Raw genomic sequence first — 21,479 nt, forward strand, 5'->3', positions numbered from 1 at the left:
GTTGTAAAAACTCTTCTATAGACAAAGGCGGGGCCATCCGCTGATGTAACTGGATGACCCTGCCCCCTCTGGCATCACATGAGGTCAGAAGGGGGTGGGCTCCTCGGTTACATTACCGTGTGGCCCTGTCCTTGCCTATATAACAGCTGTCAAAGCCAAAAGACAGCAGTCACCAGGAGGCCTCCCATCGAGGTGGAGCTTTTTTGTTTTTCTATTTTTCGGGTCCGTTGGGCAGCGTGATTGAAGATGGATGTACATCACAAGACACATCTTTTTTTTTTTTTTAATAAAAGAATTGTCAAAAAAAGGCCGGTTGTGGTTTTGACTTTTTTACTTTTTTTTGTGACTGGGTAGGAGTACAATGTACCCGATACCCATTCACATAGAGGGGCCGGGATCTGGGGGCCCCCCCACAAACCCCGACAACAACCAGCCAGGGTTGTCGGGAAGAGGCCTTTGTCCCCATCAACACACAGATCCATGTCCTGTCAGGGGGAGGAGACTGACAGTTCCTTGTATAGAGGCCAGTTAGTGCCCTCTCCTCACATTTAGAATTACTCCCTAGGTAACACATTTGACCCCTTGATCGCCCCTAGTGTTAACCCCTTCCCTGTCAGTGACATTTACACAGTAATCAGTGCATTTTTAATACACCGACCAGGGTTGTCAGGAAGAGGCCCTTGTCCCCATCAACATGGGGACAAGGTGCTTTGGGGGGCCCCCCAAAGCCCCGCCACCATGTTGAGGGCAAGCGGCCTGGTATGGTTCAGAAGGGGGGTGGTGCTCGTTCCCTCCTATTCCTGGCCTACCAGGCTGCATGCTCGGATAAGGGTCTGGTATGGATTTTAGGGGGGCCCCATGCCATGTTTTCTAAAATTAGTGTGGAGTTCCCCTTAAAATCTATGCCAGCCCTAAAGGGCCTGGTATTGATTTTAGGGGGGACTCCATGCTGTTTTTTTTTATTTTGGTGTGGAATTCCCCTTAAAACCTATACCAAACCCAAATGGATTTTGGGGGGGGGACTCCACGCCATTTTTTTTCTTAATTCTGTCATAGGGTTTCCCTCAACCATTTCAATACACTGTATTATATACTCTGCACTGCACTACATACTCTAAACTGTATTATATATACTACACAGACTGCACTATATACTCTGAACTGTATAATATATATTACACGGACTGCACTATATACTCTGAACTGTATTATATATACTACACTGACTGCACTATATACTCTGAACTGTATTATATATACTGCACAGACTGCACTATATACTCTGAATTCTATTATATATATACGAAAGGGACTGCACTATATAATCTGAACTGTATTATATATAATACATGGACTGCACTATATACTCTGAACTGTATTATATATACTACACTGACTGCACTATATACTCTGAACTGTATTATATATGATACACGGACTGAGCTATATACTCTGGACTGTATATATATATTACACGGACTGCACTATATACTCTGAACTGTATTATATATACTACACTGGCTGCACTATATACTCTGAACTGTATTATATATACTGCACAGACTGCACTATATACTCTGAATTCTATTATATATACTAAAGGGACTGCACTATATGAATCTGAACTGTATTATATATAATACACGGACTGAGTTATATACTCTGGACTGTATATATACTACACGGACTGCACTATATACTCTGAACTGTATTATATATACTGCACAGACTGCACTATATACTCTGAATTCTATTATATATACTAAAGGGACTGCACTATATAATCTGAACTGTATTATATATAATACACGGACTGAGTTATATACTCTGGACTATATATATATACTACACGGACTGCACTATATACTCTGAACTGTATTATATAGATTACACGGACTGCACTATATACTCCGAACTGTATTATATATACTACACTGGCTGCACTGTATACTCTGAACTGCATTATATATACTGCACAGACTGCACTGTATACTCTGAATTCTATTATATATACTACAGGGACTGCACTATATAATCTGAACTGTATTATATATAATACACGGACTGCACTATATACTCTGAACTGTATTATATATACTTCACTAGCTGCACTATATACTCTGAGCTGTGTTATATATACTACACTGACTGACTGTACACTGCACTACCTGCCTAATCTCCGTTCATTCACTATATACAGCCGCCATGTAATCAGCAACATTATATAGATTGGGGTGTGGACTTAGCCCCTTAGCTATGAAAAGCACACTGCCTTTGGCCAATCATGGCTCTCACAGCACATGGCGCTGTGATTGGCAAAAGCATGCATGTCAGGTGCATGCTTTGGCCAATCAGCAGCTGTCAATGCATTGCAATTTTGCAGTGCATTATGGGCACTACACGGCAGGCAAACTTGCAGCGAGCGCACCATATGTTTGTTGGTTCTACGAACAAATGAACAGCCGATGTATGAGTCGAACTTACGTTTGACTCAAACATCAAACTCATCCCTGCTCACCAGCTTCAGGAGACAAACATTCAAATTAGTATCCACTTGCAGGGGATATTGGTAAGCCCAACTTCTGCCCTAGCCCTACTGAACATAGGGATAGACCTCTACCCACCCCCATACCAACCAGTTGTTACCCACATATTACTAGTACCACACTTAGCAGTACCTAGGAACTGGAAACCAACTCTAGCTCCTAACCTCTCAGATGTGGTGAGATTGGGCAATGATAACTATACCTTTGAGCGTCTGTTGGCCATGAACGCTCTGAAATATGATGCCTTCCCCAAGTCCTGGAGCATCTGGACAGAAAGGAGTTTGGCTCCCCCCTGTATGGCTACATGATAAGTAATGAACATTATACCCTAAACGTTGTATACTCAGAAGTTTTTGAATACTACTGAATTATCCACATGAAAGAATTGTACCTGACTGCTCTTTGAGACTTGTACTGTACTTTACACACTGAATGTTTGTATTTCACTTATATTAACTCAATTTAATTTTATTTTAAATTTATTGAATAAAAAAAAAATATTCTTTCTGGCCCCAGTGACATCAATTTACAGATTTGGGTAATGTGGCTTTACTAACTCTGATAGCATGGTAACAATGTTCCGGGTAACATGCTTCCAACTTTTATATCTAGTACCAACGCATTTCTATTGAAATGTATTTAGCTTTGGTACAAAGGACCTATGCATGCACTTTTTTTTTAATAAATCCTGACTGACCCTAAATTTGCACCCATCTTTGCTGTGAATAAGCTTTTTGCGGTCATTAGTAGACTGTGCTGTTAAGTGACAGGTGATCCTCTCTGCATTTGAGCTGAATAATCTCTCTCCTGGAAGCACAATTTTTAGGGTATAGCAAAAAGTATTTAGGCTCTAGGCATTGTTTCTGTAAAAAGAACTTCTCTAAAGACAAATCACACACCGCAGGACTCCGACCCCCTCCTAAACAGAGTCACAAATTTGCACAACTGATTTATCATTATGATTTAGTGGATGCTTGGAGGGAAGCAAACCCCACCGCTAGATATCACTCTCATTATTCAAGAACACATGAGACATTATTCACGTATAGATCACATATTTCTCCTCTCAGGACTGTTGCCTAAATTTAAGTCTGACAAGATATTATCTACTTCCTGGTCGGACCATGACCCCGTTATGGCTCAGATCTCGGACCTTACCAGTAGGACAACAAATCCACATTGGCAACTGAATGAATCTCTACTCGGTGACGAATCTCACTGTCTTGAGATTTCTAACTATTTACAAACTTACTTTGATATTAACATTCCACTGAGACACATCCCCTGCTATTAACAGGGCCACACACAAAGCTTCTGTCCAGGGAACCTTTATTCATTTGTCCTCCAGACTCAAAAAAGCTCACACTGAATTGATCTCTGCCAAGACCAGGGAGTTTGAAGCTTTAACTAAACAACATAAACGCTCTCCGTCCTCTTTTAAAAGTATTTTTTATTGAAATTTTCAAGAATAAGTACAAAAATAGTAGTTGAATAGCAAAATAGTATAGAAAGAAAAGTAGACATTTCAGTCGCTTCACGCGAGTGTATAACTCAAACAATGGAATCATACATCTACTATTGATTACATACGTATGTTCTACAATGAAACAGCTCTCCGTCCTCTAATCTATTTATTGAAATGGAACAATCCCGCTTGGAACTTAATATCTGCCTTACCACTAAGGCCGAGAAACAACTACAGTGGACGAATCACAAGTTTTTCGCTTGGCAAGACCACCAAGGTTCTTTATTAGCATGCAAGCTTACCCTTAGGCACTACCACCTGGCAGTCCCCAAAATTAGACTGTCAGTAGGCCATCTCTCTCAGGACCCCCAAAAAATTATTCGGGAGCTCCATGATTGCTGATCTATATGGAAGTCCTTGGGACGCGGCCCCTCCATCCATTAGGGAATTCTTGGGGAATCTCCTCCTCTTGTCCATCACAGATGATCATAAAGACCTTATGGACCAACCTTTTATGGGCGAGGAGATCTGCGATGCTATCACAACACTCTCACTCCATAAATCTCCTGGCCCCGATGGTCTTCCTAATCTTTATTATAAAAAAAATTCCAGACAATTAGTTCTACAGATGGCTCTTTATTTTAATTCCCTGTGGGATGGCAGTACGGTCCCTTTGCATGAAAATAAAGCCTATATTAGTGTTAACGCTAAACCCAACAGGGACCCTACTGACGTTCGTTACTACTGCCCAATTTCACTAATAAACTGCGATTTAAAGATCCTTATGAAAATTTTGGCCTCTCACCTTAACACCTTTTTAGAACATTACATTCATAAAGACCAAACGGGATTTATAACGGGACATCAGACCCTAGATCAAATTTGTAGATCCATAACCCTGATCTCAGTGGCGCGTAACCTGATCTCGCGGGATGCTCCACTCACCCGGGAACTCTTGCTCCTTTCACTGGACCTTAATAAGGCCTTTGATAGCCTAAATTGGAACTACCTTTTTGTCACTCTTGAGACCCTAGGGTTCGGTCCTACGTTCCTTTCCCTGCTGAAAACGTTATATAATTCCCCAGTAGCCCAAGTTTCCATTAGAGGTCATAAATCACCACTATTCCCTGTCGAGACAGGGATGCCCAATATCCCCTTTTTTATTTGCATTGGAAAATTGGTAACAAGATACCTTGAATACAAAAGTGAACACTTTATACACCTAAACCTATGGAGGGGGGGCTTGGTCTTCCCAATTTACAAGCATATTACCAAGCAGCCCAGATTGCCCATCGAGATTGCTCCATAGATGCCCAATAAGGGGCTACTGAGAATTGGCGATTTCCTTAACGGGGATCAGTTATATACTATACAACATTTTAAAGACAAGTTTCTAATGCCTCCTAATTAAATATTTTGATACAACCAAATCGCATGGTTTGTCATATCCAAACTTAACCAAGTGGTGGGCCCCCTTACGCTTACAACATTTGAATTGACATGTTAGGCCAGAGCCTTCCAGAGGGATCGGATATCTGCGATATATACTTCTTTTACTAAGCCAGACTCAAAACTTGCCTATATGGACCAGTGGAAAAGGGATTTGAACCTTACCTTTGATCTGACTGAATGGCAAGATATTGCTTATCAGCTATCCAAAATTTCCATTAATACCACTCTTATAGAGGCCAACTATAAAACGCTCCTATGTGGGTACTTGATACCCACTAGGGTAGCTAAGATGCATCCTTCTACTTCGCCAAACTGCTTCCGACGATGTGGACAGTTGGGGACGATGCACCCTATCTGGTGGCAATCCCCCTCTTAACAGATCGCAGATCTCCAGAAGCCGCTCTCTTACACAAACTACCTGACGAAACACCCAAAAAATCTGTAAAATTGATTAACTATATATTGTTGGCGGCGAGAATCACAATTGCTAGACACTGGAAACAGTCTGTAGTTTCTCTTGACCAGGTTAAAAGTAAACTCAATTGGATTATGATTAATGATAAACTCACCCATATTCTTTGTAATAAAACCAAGAAATTTAACAAGATATGGGACCCGTGGATTGATTTCAACTCAGTAGTAAACTCCAGGATGACCCTCGCTCTCCTCATCTCCCTCTTTTCCCTTGTTTCTCTCTCTCTTCTCTCTTTTCTTCTCTTCATTACTTGTTTTCTCTTTCAGAAATTTTATACAGAATACAGTCGATCACGTATGGGGCCACATAAGACTGTGAGTCCTGAGATTGTCCCAGGGATCGCAACCGGGACTTCCCGTGACTCTGGATCTCTACCTTCCCTTCATACAGGGGTACTCCGGAATATAGCTGGGAGACTACTGTTAACCCCCATTCATTTCTAGATACATATCACACCTGTTACGTTCTGTTATTGTGATAGATGATTATAGCCATACCTTTTATTTCTCTGTATTGTGATGCGACGATTCCAAAAATTTACGCCTTTCTGGCAATGTGTCTGGTTATTCTAAACTTTTTTGTTCTTTTAATAAAAAATATTGAAATATAAAAAGAACTTCTCTTCAATGAAGCTATCCTATCAGAGTGGCTGTTTTAGATGCTGGTGGGACAGGTAGAAATGTATAATATATAGTAAGTGAAAGTACGGTTAAAGTTTTAGGAACCCAGATTGGTAGAGTGATAAATGGAGATATCAAAAGATGTTCATTCCTCTAGGAACCTTCCCATGTGTAGAATGGTAACAATTTCAAAACCTGATAACAAGGGCATACCTATGTATGATGGGGCCCAAAAGATGGGTCAAACACACATTGGTGATACAGTATGGGTAACATGTGGATTTACTCATTGCAGTGCCATTCATTTTGAGGCAATGCAGCTCCAACACACATGCGCTGCAGCACAATACAATGCACAGTGATGCAATCAAAATATATTAAGCCAGCTTCAGTACATACAATTTTTTTTTATTGTCCATTGAGGGACACAGGAAAATGGAGATAATAGAAGAAACCCTTAGCTCTCCAAAACTGAAGAGCACTACCCTAAATCTTTTCTAAGGTGAAAGTGGAGTGATCAACAACATGTATATAAAGGCAGGCAGGAATGAGGACTTATTGCAATGCAAACTAGAATACAATAAACATCAGGACCAAAAGGATGAAAATAAACCCTTCTAACAAACATCCATAGGTGTTTTAAAGGTGTGGCAACCACACAGCAAACCTACCTAACCACTAAGTATATAATTCTATATGACAATGAGGGTGACCAAGTTACTGAAGACAGGCAGTGGAACTAGACCCCAGACCAGATGAAGTTCTTCTTCCACTAGACTGAATAGCAGTAAAATAAACATGGTACGCATGTGCGCTACACTCCCCATAGCAGATCATGTCAATGCTCTTTTTCATCAGCCTTAAAAATTACCACAGCAAAATGACGGTGGAAGGGATTTGAAAATAAATCCATTTGATACCATCAATGAGGTAACTCCTGGTGCTTCAGCCAGACCAGCTTCACTTACTACAGGAGTCCTGAAAGACTGGGTCACACCAGTGGCTGTGCCGCAGCTCTGGACCTGGAGATTGCTCTGTGACTAAGTTACACTCTACACAAGGGTCTGGAAATCACCAAAATACAGACCCTAGTGTCCAAAGGTCATATTCCCAACAAGCCATGCAATCTTCAGTTCCCTGAGGTGCAACCTGGAAAGCTGCTGCTGAAAGAACCTTGATCCAGATAGCTGCTGTGCAGAGACTAGCTCAAACAGCATAATTGAAGTCTTGATTGAAGACATCAAAGAAGAAAAATATCTATGTTTTACCAAGTATCTTGAATGAAGAAAAATAAAAGAGCTAGTAAAAATACAGACGGAAATTTAGTAAGCTTTTTTTTCTGCAGTGCTGAGCAAAAGCTGTCAAACCTCCTAGGACACAAGCAAAAAACAGAGGCATGATAATTGGAGGCAGGGTTATACGAAGGCTGCCTTAAAATTTTTTTGCTTGTTAATGTCCTGGAAGTGGCAGTATAACCAACCATTTAAGAATTTCTACAATTCCTATGTCCCTCGATGGTCCCTGTACTTTCAAGCACCATACACATATTCTCCTATGGCCCTTGCCTGGGAAATCAAACTATACTCATTTATAGTGTTTCTTGCAGGCGTAGTGGATATTATCATGGACACTGAATTACTGTATCTTTCAGATATGTATATCTATAAAACGTGTAATTGTTTTTTCTGTCATAAACATAGATGCAGGTTTCTTTCCATAGGTAAAGTAGGATACCATGAGAAGGTGGAAAAAAATCCCAATCTCGTTTTTTGACCAACTCTATTTTATGTTTTGCAGTTACTCCCCCCTTCCACTGTCTAATTGCCAAACAAATATGATCGTATCCATGGTATCAGACAATGGTCACCTCATATTTATGGATAGCGTAGTCAATCAATCCAAGACATCAATTTAAGACTAAATCCCAATAACATAACTCAAACACCATGAGCTTTATTGATTGCTAAGATTAAAGAAAAGACATCAGCATCTGAATTGCAAGGGGAAAAAGAAGCCCAGTGAAAAATGACAAAAAGACAGATAAAAGATCCGTAGGCATATCTACTGTTGGCAATGTTTTAGCTGTTTATTAAATCTATACATATACTTTCAAATTTTCAACCTTTACATATCAGAAATAAATCAGCACTGAAAAGTAAGTATATACGTTACCACAAAACATAAATCATAAGATCCAATGTAAATAACCCATAGTGCTTAACAATAGGAGATGTACAAACAAAATTGTAATTAAAAGGGTAAAGGCTAATACAAATATGACCGCATAATATACAAGAAACGAAAAGGTTTTTGGAACTTGGTTAGTTTAACAAATGACGGGTGTCTAATTAGAGAGCAATAGGATCTCTCTTGCACAGAATGGCTTCATTCACCCACTGTGTGGCACCACACTCGGTGCTGACTACTTATGTGTGATTTGAAGCTTCACAACAGACCTCTCTAATATTAATAGGTACATTTACATCAGACCGGATCAATCATTATTGCTTGTATCTGAATGACTTGTTTTGTTTAAAAACATAAATATAAATGATTGCTTATCATGGCTGTAATGAATTTGTATGGGTACATTTCTGCTTACCTGCACTACTGGAACAGAAGGGATTCTGTGATAGATTACTGGAGCAATCAGACCATAGCATTGAACAACAGCTTGAAGGGCATAGTTGGCATCGCTCAGCAAGGTACTAACATCAAGAGCCACTAACAATCTTTCGCATTCAGCTATCCGACAAAGCTAAAGATAACAAACAGATATTTAGCTCAGTGGAGCAGATATTTCTGTAAAATCTTATACTAAAGGGTTCTGCCAATCTAAATGTAAATACTTTTATAAACTCTGTTTCCTGCAAATCAATTTGTAATACATATATTTCCCTTTGTGGATTATATAAACTTTGATTTTCCAAATTGCCTGTTGTGGTTGTCTCTTCAAGAGAGTTATTTCAATAATAACCTTCTAATGTGCAGTGAAGAATTACTATGGTTTGCTCCTTGGTTATACTCCATTCACTACCAATTTGGTCAACTGTTTCGCTTCTTAGATTCCATAATCCCCATTACCTCACAACACAAGTTTTGTTTTATTTTTGTTGTTTTTTCCTAGAGAGGTTTGCAGCAATAAATTTTTATTTTCAAGTTGGCTGAGCATAATACTCTTCGGTCAATGGAACATTAAGCAGCTGCATAGTCCTTGTATGCCCTACTGACATCCAGAATGTTGTGAAAACAATATAAAGTGTTATTTGGGGATATGACTATTACATTGTAAGGAAATGTTGGGCAGAAGCGTAATAAAGTGGTGCCATCAGAGCACTTTTATAAAGGCATTTACAACACATTTGCAGGCAAATGGCATTAATCATTTAATTTTCATTCTAGTGGGGTGAAATTACCCAACTAATCTGAACACAGTAGGTTATATTGAATTGCTACCATTTTTTCCCATTATTTAATGGAAGTTCTTACACCATTGTTTACAGTTCTAATATTGAAGGTCAAGTCCACCTAACAGTGGCATTTTAATTATAAATGGTGCCTGGTGGCCTGGTGGTAAGTCAGACCCTTGCTTTTAAAATGTCTTGAACACTCCAACAGCAAGTTTTCTCTGCTTCCATCTCCATACACCTGGGGGTCTTGGATGTTCCCTTCCAATTGCAGCACCTCCTGTTCACAGGAACCGAAAATGGAACTTCCCTCTCCCAATCAACATTCATTATTCATTTTAATCCTTATGCTGCTAGCATTAGTAAATAGATAGGAAAGTATATCATATTTACATGTTTTAAACATTTTTTTTACCTAAATTCAGTTACTTCCTGGTGCTTCATAAATCATTTGCTCAAGATAGCCACTCAAGATAGCCAAGGTCAGAAATGCTATGGGGTTGATTTTCAAAGTGATTGATTTTGCAAAAAAATAAAGCATAGGGACATGGATGGAATGTTGGAGTTTGCTTTAAATAATAAAAATGAATCAAATAGTATTGTTGGTTTGTGGTGATCAGATGCAGTGAAGATCCACTTTAAAGTAGAATTCCAGCTAAAGCTTAGCTAGTCTTAAAAATGCTCCCTCCTTCCTCTTATACTAACTAACCTTTGTAAAAAAGATGTATATACTTACCTATTTTCAGCTTGCTCTGGTCCTGTCATGTGATCCCCAAGTCAGTCAGAGGCGATTGCAGGGGGATAGAGAGAGACACATTATGTGACTGGACTGAATCGGCTGAAAATAGGTAAGTATATACATCTTTTTTACATAGATTAGTTAGTATAGGTATTAGGAGGGGGAGGAAACATTTTTAAGCCTAGTTGGTCTTTAGCTGGAATTCTACTTTAGGTCTCCATGAACTTTCAGTAGATTTTTAGAAATGAAAGGACTGATCCTTTACATTCTACGTAGTCGTCATAAAGAATATGTAATAAAACACTCAAAAGGACAAAAATCATAGTCTTTGACTGATATTGATAAAACATTCATGTTTTCCTGCTACATATGTGGGCATGTCGTCTCTTTAACAACAGAGCATAAATCAGGTTCATTAAGTGCTACAGCCAGGAGGACCGTAGACGGATGTTCAGTCTTTGGACTCTAGCTAGGGAGATGTTTACCATGAGGGGGACCTGCTGACATACAAGACCATATTACTTCTCTATGATATCAGACTATATATTTTACTGAGAAGACACAGAATCTTCAAGACCTTTGTGTCCCATACTTGTGGCTTCCATATTGGGGACCTCTGTGGGGGTTCATGTGACCTGGCGCTGCTGACGCCCCTTCATGCCTGTCCCACCCGAGCGAAGGCAGGTTGATCTTGTCCATGTTTTTACTCATGTGCATGACTGTACACTACTCCAAGTGAACCATTGAATGAATACATATCTCCTTACCAATACCCCTAAGGAAAGGTGTTCAAACCAGAAACGTGTTGGGTACATTGGAGACAACAAAGTATATGTATTTTCAACATGGTTATACAGTGAAAGGTGTACTTTTTATGTGTCTTTACACAGACACTATATCACATGTGTATGTTCATACGTTCCTTTTTGTATCAATAAAAATATGCTATTTTAAACAATCCTATTTGGTAATCTTGTTGCCCTCATAGTCCCGTTCCCAATGGGGGATACCTTGTTTTTTCCAAATAAAACACATTGGTAGGTGAAGTGATTTGGTTACAGCATAGAGCATTTTGGAGGCAAACGCAAATCTGGTCACACTACTCACACTTGTATAGAGGACGATGCATGCGTAAAGTTGTCCTTTAGAGCAGTGGTCGTCAACCCTGTCCTGGGGGCCCACTAAGAGGTCAGTTTTGCAAGATAACTGAAATACATCACAGGTGATATAATTTGCTGCTCAGTGATTGCAGTTTTCTAGTCTGCATCTCCCCAAGGTAATACATAAAACCTGGTATGTTAGTGGGCACTGAGGACAGGGTTGATGACCACTGCTTTAGAGCATCAAAGCTGTGTGGGAGACAAATTATTGTAGGATTTAAAGATTGCTTGTTATTCCAGTGCTTCAGGAGGCCTCTACTTCTTGGACAACCAAGGACCATGTTATTCATATGCAGCAAACAAGAAGGAAGGTGTGCCCCTGACTGAGGTTTTGTTATTACTAATCTTTATTTCTGTAGGCGTTGGAAAAGTGATCTTGGAAACGTGAACATTGTGAGAATTTTTAATAATATCCGTAAAGTGTGCAGTGAAAGATAATCATATAGGGGCATATTTATAATGGGGAGCAGATTACACTGTCACTCTCTGTTATACTCCACGATGTACACCGCGGACCGCTTTTTTACAGCCCATTTATAAAATGCAGACCACTGTGCAATTTAAACCACTGCTTAATAATTATACCCCATAAAGAAATTGGACATTTGGATTGGGTAATGCTTTTAGACAGAGAGTACTGTGCATTGCAAATGTTAACCTAGCTTTACAAGCGTTATTCTTCTGTGCAGGGAATTGTAGGAAGATAATAAAAAAGACATGTATATTGCAATTATACTTTCAGTATTTTAAATGCTTTTTATGATTTTTTTTATTAATAAACTAACTGCAGTTAACAGACTTTTTAAATTTCCTGGAGTTCTAAATTCGAAAAAGCATTCACTTAATTTTCTGACATTGCAATCTATATTTTTATGTTAAAGTCAATTATGCCCATAACATTATTACTTTGATTTTGACATTAATTATACTATTGTGAATAAAAATGAATATTTTTTTCAATAATTTTCAAAGGACCCAAGGTCATTTCTGATCTAGTATTAATTATCTTATATTAATTTTAATCTCAGTCATCAATAATATAGCTGTATCACATTCCCTTTCATATATATTTATTAATATTCGGTAAATCAGTACTCATTAATAACAGTTATTAACTCATTACTTACTTGCCCCTTGAGAAGAACACCTCCATCACAAAGCGAGTCACAAAAGAGTGCTCCTTCTTTTATGTTTATTTCACTCACTGTAAAAATACTTCCAAGGAATAGTTGCAGCAGTATGGGAGAAGACTTTGATATGGTGTCATTACACAAACTATGGGAAAGCATATGCGTCACATCCACAGGTTTATCAAAGACTTAAGCTTATATAATAAGAATTACAAAAATAAAATGTTATTTTAATAATGATACTAATTGCGTCATGATTATCAAAGCTGATTAGTTTCTAGAGAAGATGAAAGATGTTAGAGATTACCAAAGACTAACATTCTACTTGAGAGTAACAAAGTGCTAATTATTCATTTTCCATATACACAGCAGGTCTACATTGGCTATTATAGTTACCATGGAAACCCTCAATAGCCCTTTTTAAAAAAATAAGAAATGCATGACAGAGTGGCTAGAAATATCTATGCATTATCTATTATTTCATGCATACTATGTAGAATATAATATGTTGTTTTCCAGGGAAATACATCAAAAGGTATTCAACAACTGGTAAGAAAACAAATTCTAATTTCTGTGTGACAATGTTCAGTCAAATCCTACGAGGTTACCCTAGGTAACCAACAACTATGCATTTGTTGATGGTACAGTGCCTTGCAAAAGTATTCACCCCCTTGGCTTTTTACCTATTTTGTTACATTACAGCCTTTAGTTCAATGTCTTTTTTAATCTGAATTATATGTGATGGATCAGAACACAATAGTCTAAGTTGGTAAAGTAAAATTAGAAGAAAAAAAATTATATATATATATATATATATATATATATATAAAATTATTTTTCAGAAATAAAAAAATAACTGGCACGTGTGTATGTATTCACCTCCTTTGTTATGAAGCCCATAAAAAGCTCTGGTGCCACCAATTACCTTCATAAGTCACATAATTAGTGAAATGACCTGTGTGCAATCTAAGTGTCACATGATCTGTCAGTACATATACACACCTTTTGGAAAGGCCCCAGAGGCTGCAATACCTAAGCAAGAGGCACCACTAACCAAAAACTACTATGAAGACAAAGGAACTCTCCAAACAAATAAGGGACAATGTTGTAGAAGTACAAGTCAGGGTTAGGTTATAAAAAAAAAATCAAATTCTCTGATGATCCCTAGGAGCACCATCAAATCTATCTCATAACCAAATGAAAAGAACATGGCACAACAGCAAACCAGCCAAGAGACTGCCTCACACCAAAACTCACGGACCAGGCAAGGAGAGCATTAATCAGAGAGGCAGCACAGAGACCTAAGGTAACCCTGGAGGAGCTGCAGAGTTCCACAGCAGAAACTAGAGTATCTGTACATAGGACAACAACATACGCTCCATAGAGTTGGGCTTTATGGCAAGGTGGCAAGAAGAAAACCATTACTTTCAGAAAAAAACAAAATGGCACGTTTTGTGTTTGCGAAAAGGCAAGTGGGAGACTCTCAAACTGTATGGAGGAAGGTGCTCTGGTCTGATGAGATTTGGCCATCAAAGAAAACGCTACACATCACATCATACAAAGAACACCTGTTTTTCCAGCAGTCAGGACTGGAAAACTGGTCATAGTTGAGGGAAAGATGGATAGTGCTAAATACAGGGATATTGTTGAGCAAAACCTGTACCACTCTGTGTGTGATCTGAGGCTAGGGTGGAGGTTACATTCCAGCAGGACAATGACCCAAAACACAATGCTAAAGCAACACTTTAAGGGGAAGCATAAATGTGTTGGAATGGCTTAGTCAAAGTCCAGACCTCAATCCAATAGAAAATCTGTACTCAGACTTAAAGATTGCTGTTCACAAGTGAGGTGGAGCAACTTTGCAAGGAGTAATGGGCAAAAATACCAGTGGTAAGATGTAGCAAGCTCAAAGAGACTTATCCAAAGTGACTTGGAGCTGTGGCTCTACAAAGTATTGACTTTAGGGGGGTGAATAGTTATGCACATTGACTCATTCTGTTATTTCGTCCTATTTGTTGTTTGCTTCACAATAAAAAAAATATCTTCAAAGCTGTGGGCATGTTCTGTAAATTAAATGATGCAAATCCTCAAACAATCCATGTTAATTCTAGGTTTTGAGGCAACAAAACACGGAAAATGCCAAGAGGGGTGAATATTTTTTTAAGGCACTGTATATAGGCATGAAAATATACAAAGTAACATACTGCTAAATATTAAAACCACAGCTTCTTTACAATTTATAAACACCTTCTCCAGTGCCTAAAACCATTTTCAAGTGATATTTATGGACATTCCTTATTACTTAATCATAATAATTAGAGAATAGGAGAGCTGTGTTTATAAGCCTTGCTATAGATGGCTCGAAATTCGGCCGGTTTAGCAGGGACCAAATGAATTTTGATCTGTCTATGGCTGTTTCCATTCTAACGACCAGCTTTTCATGAATGGGCTTGTTGGGAAATTTGTGTTTGATTGGTACTGCAGCCAATCAGGGGGGAGGAGACCCCAAAGTCAGAATACAATAGCACAGTGAGAAAGATTCCTTCATCTAACTCGTTTATATGACTGGAGCAATCTGTTCAGCCTTTTTCTATCAGCGTGTTGGCTAATTGCAAAAATTGTTAGATGTGTGTTCAGCTTTACATCTGCCAATTTTTGTTCAGTATATACTGAAGGGGATGATACACTGATGCTAAATAGATCATACACACGATCGTAATTCCGGCCAGAAAAAGACTGATGAGAGCTTTTCATCGGAAAATGCAACCGTGTGTATGTTCCATCGGAATTTAGCTGTCCGAATTTCAGCCAGCCAAAAATTGATAGCATGTTCTCAATTTTCCCAACGGAAAAACTTTCTATCGGACATTCCTATCGTGTGTATGCAATTCTGACACTCCAAAAATCACGCGTGCTCAGATTCAACTACGAGATGGAAGCTATTGGCTACTGGCTATTGAACTTCCTTTTTCAAGTCCCGTCCTACGTGTTGTACGTCACCGCGTTCTAAACGATCGGAATTTGGTGTGACCGTGTGTAGGCAAGACAGCTTGAGCGGAATTCCATCGGGAAAACCATCAGACCTTTTTCCGACGAGAATTCCGATCGTGTGTACGTGGCATGAGTGGTCAAATTGAAAGGCCAGCTTGAACAAGTCACAAAAATAGAGGCACACAGAAGCTCTGCGTTTTCCTGAACCAAATGCCTGCTTTTCCATTAAGGACTCAGAGGTACCAGCTCTAAATTCTGCGCTGCACCATTAAATACTGTTTATACTACTTAGACAGTAGCACTTGCAACCTAGTTATTCAGCTCTTTTTTTTTCTGTTTTCTGGGGGGGATTACTATAACATGAGGGCCTTTCATGATTTAAAATTAGAAGGCAGCAAATAAAAATAATGGATCAACGGATACATTTCTTGTAGCTACTTACCTTGTCTGATGTATATAACCTTCCCTGTTTTGTGATATAGCCAGATCAGTAGATGAAGGAACTGGTGACAAAACAAAGTAGTTCCATAGCATGGAGCATGCCCTCTTAGCTACTTTATAGTTGCCAACATGATACGCGCTCTGTACAAATGAAAATAATATTTCATTGCTGAAAACAGATTGGAACTGTAGGAAAACTCACAATCGTCTGCACAATTAAACAACAGCCAGACACGTCTAGGACATTTCTAGAAATAGGATTCTGTTAACATTCAATCTTAAGCTGAAAATGCTTACATGTTTCAGAACAGAATTGTTTATGTGGCATATTAGGAATCACAACTATCTCTCATAACTTGTCATTGCATTGTATCAATTTTTTGCAGCATTTTGGCTGACGTGTTACCCCTTGCAATGTCATTGGCATTTTTTTACATGTGCTGTTGGCATATACTAGTCTCTTACAACCCTTTTTGTTCACTTATAGTATTTTTCAAAAATACTATATGACTATGACTATATGACTGGTTATGACTAAAGCCCACCCGGGCTGAAACGCATCAATATTTCTATGTGGGATCATGTAACCTCTGTCGGAGAAGTTCTAAAGAACCATTACCCGGTGATGACGTTTTTCTGTTTGGATATTTTACAAATGTCAGTGACATTTTCTTCTGGACCCAAAGCTTTCATTAACTGGCTGAAATCTACATGGGACTAAGTTATAAAGATAATTTGATCAAGATCAGAAATATTTACTGAAAATACCTAAAGACACACACCGATATGTGATAAACATAATGCAATCATATATCTACTTTTTGACCTGCAAAGTTCATAAACATATGTATGCTTTGCGCACTGGGGCACAGTCATGTTGGAACAGAAAGGGGCCTTTCCCAAACTGTTCCCGCAATGTTGGGAGCATGAAATTGTCCAAAATGTGTATGCTGACTAATTAAAAGTTCCCTGCACTGGAACTAAGAGGCCAAGCCTATCGCCAGAAAAACAACTCCACACCATAATCCCCCTCCACCAAATGATTTGGACCAGTGCACAAAGCAAGGTCCATAAATACATGGATAAGCGAGTTTGGGGTGGAGGAACTTGATAGGCCTGCACCTCAATCTGAAAACCTTTGGGATAAATTAGAGCAGAGACTGCAAGCCAGGCCTTCTCATCCAACATACGTGCCTGACCTCACAAATGCGCTTCAGGAAGAATGGTCAAACATTCTTATAGACACACTCCTAAACCTTGTGGACATCTTACCCAGAAGAGTTGAAGTTGTTATAGCTGAAAAGGGTGGGCCAGCTCGATATCGAACCCTACGAACTAAGACTCTGATGCCAATAAGGTTCATGCGCGTGTAAAGGCAGGTGTCCCAAAACTTTTGGTAATAAAATGTATGTGCTCTATTAAAAAGCCATTTACAGCAAGATATCTAAGAGCATTAAAATGAAAGCAACTAACAAGGCTGTCACATATAAACATAGTCATGATGTTCATAATCTGAAATACCTCAAAGCACAGCTAAACAGCTGTTTACACCAATATCTGGACTCCATGGGAATTCATGATGCCTTTTTAATGGTCACTAGACCCACTTGCAAAAACAACCAGCAGGAAGTCCTAACATGCTAAGTGAGAGAGAGCGGGGACATCCCCATCTGAATGCATGTAAATTCATTTCACATCTTTGTTCTGGAAATGTAGGCATGGGTTAGAACCCATGTAAAGTTTTCATTTCTGTCTTTGTTCCCTCTGCATCATGGTGACCAATGCCAGCAACAAAAATAATTAGTGCATCTATATTGTTATGAGTGTCACTAGAACAAGAGGTGAGAGGAAATCTTGTATCTAGACCCCATTTCCCAGGACTGATGCCTAAGAGTGGATTTCCCCTCACTTTGAAAACATTTCCATTCACTTACCGTTGTGCCCCTGAGATACACTTATTTCCTACATCAGCTATACAGCTTCCTAAATTCCTCTCCACGTCCAGCTTGTTGTTAGAGAATGGGGGTTATTTACTAAAGGAAAATCCACTTTGCACTGCAAGTGCACTTGGAAGTAAAGTCGCTGTAGATCTGAGAGGGACATGTAAGGAAAATAAAAAACAGCATTTTATCTTGCACATGATTGGATGATAAAATCAGCAGAGCTTCCCCTCATTTCAGATCTGCCCCTTAGATTTAGAGCGACTGCACTTCCAAGTGCACTTTTGGTGCAAAGCGGTTTTGCCTTTTGTAAATAACCCCCAATGAATCAGTGCCATTATTTCCAATCAATTAGAAGGGAGGTGATGTAGGAAGCAGTAAAGCTGAACTGGAAGTACTAGAGTGATCTTCCTGTCTGAGCAGTTTGCCAAAGGTGGGAGACCACAAGACTGGCTGAACAACGTTTGCATACATGTATTTCAACCATGAATTCAGTTGCGTGTACACTGGGTATAGAAAAGAGTCACTTCCCTTTAAAATAATCATGTTTTGTTGCTTTGCAGCCTGAAATGGACAGAAACAGTATTTGTTTTATCCAGCTGTATTTACTCAGTGCAACTTTAAACATCCAAGTGAAAGATATAACAACATGTCATAAAAAAATAAATAAGTAAACAGAATCGCTGAGTTCAAAGGATTACCCTCTTTCCAAAAATGAATTGTAAACTCAATCAGGTGTAGCCAATCACCTTCTCAATGGCACATAAAGCCATTTGACTTTCAAATGTGATTAGCTGTGGTCATTTTGATTAGCTCAGCATGAAAAGAGCTTTCCTGGAGCATTTCAGTCCCTGCTACTGCAACTGAAGCAAACAATTAACTATGGATGGCAAACCACTGTCAAAAGAACTCTGGGATATAGTTGTGGACAGGCACAAGTCAGGAGATGGATATTTAAAAAATTTCAGAGGCTTTATCAATGCCTAGAAGCACAGTGAAGTCTATTAGTAGGAAGTGGAAGGTATTTGGTACAACACAGACCCCTCCCCTGGATCTGGATGCCACTCCAAACTGGATAAATGTACCAGGAGGAAGCTGGTCGGAGAGGCTACCAAGAGACCTACAGCAACTCTGAAACAGTTGCAAGAATTTATGACAGAGTGGTCATACGACAACATTATCAATTCTTTACAAATGTGGCATGTATAGGAGGGTTGCAAGAAAAAAGTTTTACCAAAATGCAACTTTAAGACTCTAAGGCCACATGGAAAAAGGTGCTATAGGCAGATGAGACTAAAATTAAATTATTTGGCCTCAACACCAAATGGTATGTCTGGTGGAAATCCAATACAGCTCACCATCCAAATACTACCATTCCTACAGTAAAGCATGGAGGTGGTATTATCGTGTTATGGGGGTGTGAAGAAGGAACTGCAGCACTTTTCAAGATAGAAGGAAAAATAGATGGGAAAAATCTGCTGTCCTCTGCCAGAAAGTTGTCAATGGGATGAAGGTTTACCTTCCAACATGACAATGACCAGCAAAAATGACCACACAGTGGTTGAAGGAAAAAAAGGTGAATGCCCTTGCACGGCCTAGTCAGAGCCCAAACCTGTGAAAATACTTGAAGACTGCAGACCACAAACGGTCACCATCAAATGTAACTGAACTTGAGCAGTTCTGCAAAGAGAGTGGGCAAATATTGCAAAGTATGTGCAAAATTAGTAGAGACATATCCCAACAGAGTAAGACCCCTTTCACACTTTTGGGCATTTTGCAGGCACTATACTGTTAAAAATAGTGACTGCAAACCTCCCTAAAACAGCTGCTCCATTGTCTCCAGTGTGAAAGCCCTCGGGCTTTCACACTGGAGCGGTGCGCTGGCAGGGCGTCAGAAAAAGTCCTGCCAGTAGCTTCTTTAGAGCAGTGATGGAGCGGTTAACTCAACGCTCCTTCACCGGTCCTCCACTGCTCCTCCACCGCTCCTCCTCATTGAAATCAATGGGCCAGCGCTGCTATACCGCCGACAAAACGCCACTGCAGTGGCATTTTGCGGGTGGATTTAAGCCCTTTTCAGCCACTAGCGGGGGGTTAAAACCTCCCCGCTAGCGGCCGAATAGCACCGCTAAAATGATGGTAACGTGGCTTTACCGCTGACGCCCTAGGCGGCACAGTGTGAAAGGGCTCTAAAGGCTGTAATTAAAGCAAAAGGTGGTTCAACAAAATACTGACACAAGGAGGGTGACCCTTTCTCCAACTCAGTGATTCTGTTTTTGATTTTTTGATTTTTTTCTGACATGTTGGTGTTACATCTTTCACTTGGATGTTATAAGTTGCACTGAGTAAATACAACTGGATAAAACAAAAACTGTGTCTGTCTTTATTTCAGGCTGCAAAGCAACAAATTGTGATTATATTAAAGGGTGGTGATTCTTTTCTATACTCACTGTATACATATCTAATCTATACTAATGAAACTTACCTGTGCTAGGTAGGCCCATGTGGCAGGCACAGACAGAGGAGGAAAGGCAAGAATTGGTTTAGTGGTTTCTCCAACTGAATCCCCAATGAGACGTCCATCTCTTGAATATGCTGCTACAGCAAAGATGTACCTCTCATTTTTTTTCAGGCACCTAGCCTTCAATAAATTATTGCCATTTGCTGGAACCTGTGAAGAGATATACAAAGATTACCATTAGGAATCTTTAGAAACGGGGCTGAGGAGCGAGCAGACATAAGTGCCCCCATAGCAAGCGGCTTGTGGCTATTGATGAAAATATTTACACTGAGTTTTTGTGCCTGGAGTTCAGCTTAAAGAGCAGGTGCATTTTCCAGGTACATGTGTTACGGATTTTTAAATATGCCCCTATTTCTCTGTCAGTGCATTCTGCATTAACACAGTTAAAACATAACCACCCCGATGAATGCAAAAGCCTAAAAAATACATTTTGCCATGTGCATTTTTTTTTAGCACATCAGAAAAATGGATGATATTTACTCATGATTGTAAAGCCTCCACTTAGTATAATGTATTGCTAAATGAGGAAATATATGCATAAACGTGACGTTAGCACACATTTTATGAAACCGCCCTGACTGTCCGGTACTGCAGC

General features: G+C 39.3%; 1 protein-coding gene across 2 annotated transcripts in view; it reads right to left on the reverse strand.

Annotated features, from left to right (window-relative positions):
* The window catches only part of CFAP54 (cilia and flagella associated protein 54), a 538,848-nt gene that overhangs the window by 324,902 nt on the left and 192,467 nt on the right, over positions 1-21,479 (reverse strand). For both annotated transcript variants that reach the window (XM_077472059.1, XM_077472058.1), the window contains exons 23-26: positions 20,849-21,034; positions 16,428-16,567; positions 12,992-13,139; positions 9,161-9,316 (exon numbers count right to left, since the gene is read on the reverse strand). In XM_077472059.1, the coding sequence (XP_077328185.1) occupies positions 9,161-9,316; positions 12,992-13,139; positions 16,428-16,567; positions 20,849-21,034 (630 nt within the window). The remainder of the gene's footprint in view (positions 1-9,160; positions 9,317-12,991; positions 13,140-16,427; positions 16,568-20,848; positions 21,035-21,479) is intronic.

This window comes from Lithobates pipiens, unplaced genomic scaffold (assembly GCF_037356315.1).
Source record: "Lithobates pipiens isolate NorthernLeopardFrog02 unplaced genomic scaffold, aLitPip1_a1.2 Scaffold_8, whole genome shotgun sequence".
NCBI classification, from domain to species: Eukaryota; Metazoa; Chordata; class Amphibia; order Anura; family Ranidae; genus Lithobates; species Lithobates pipiens.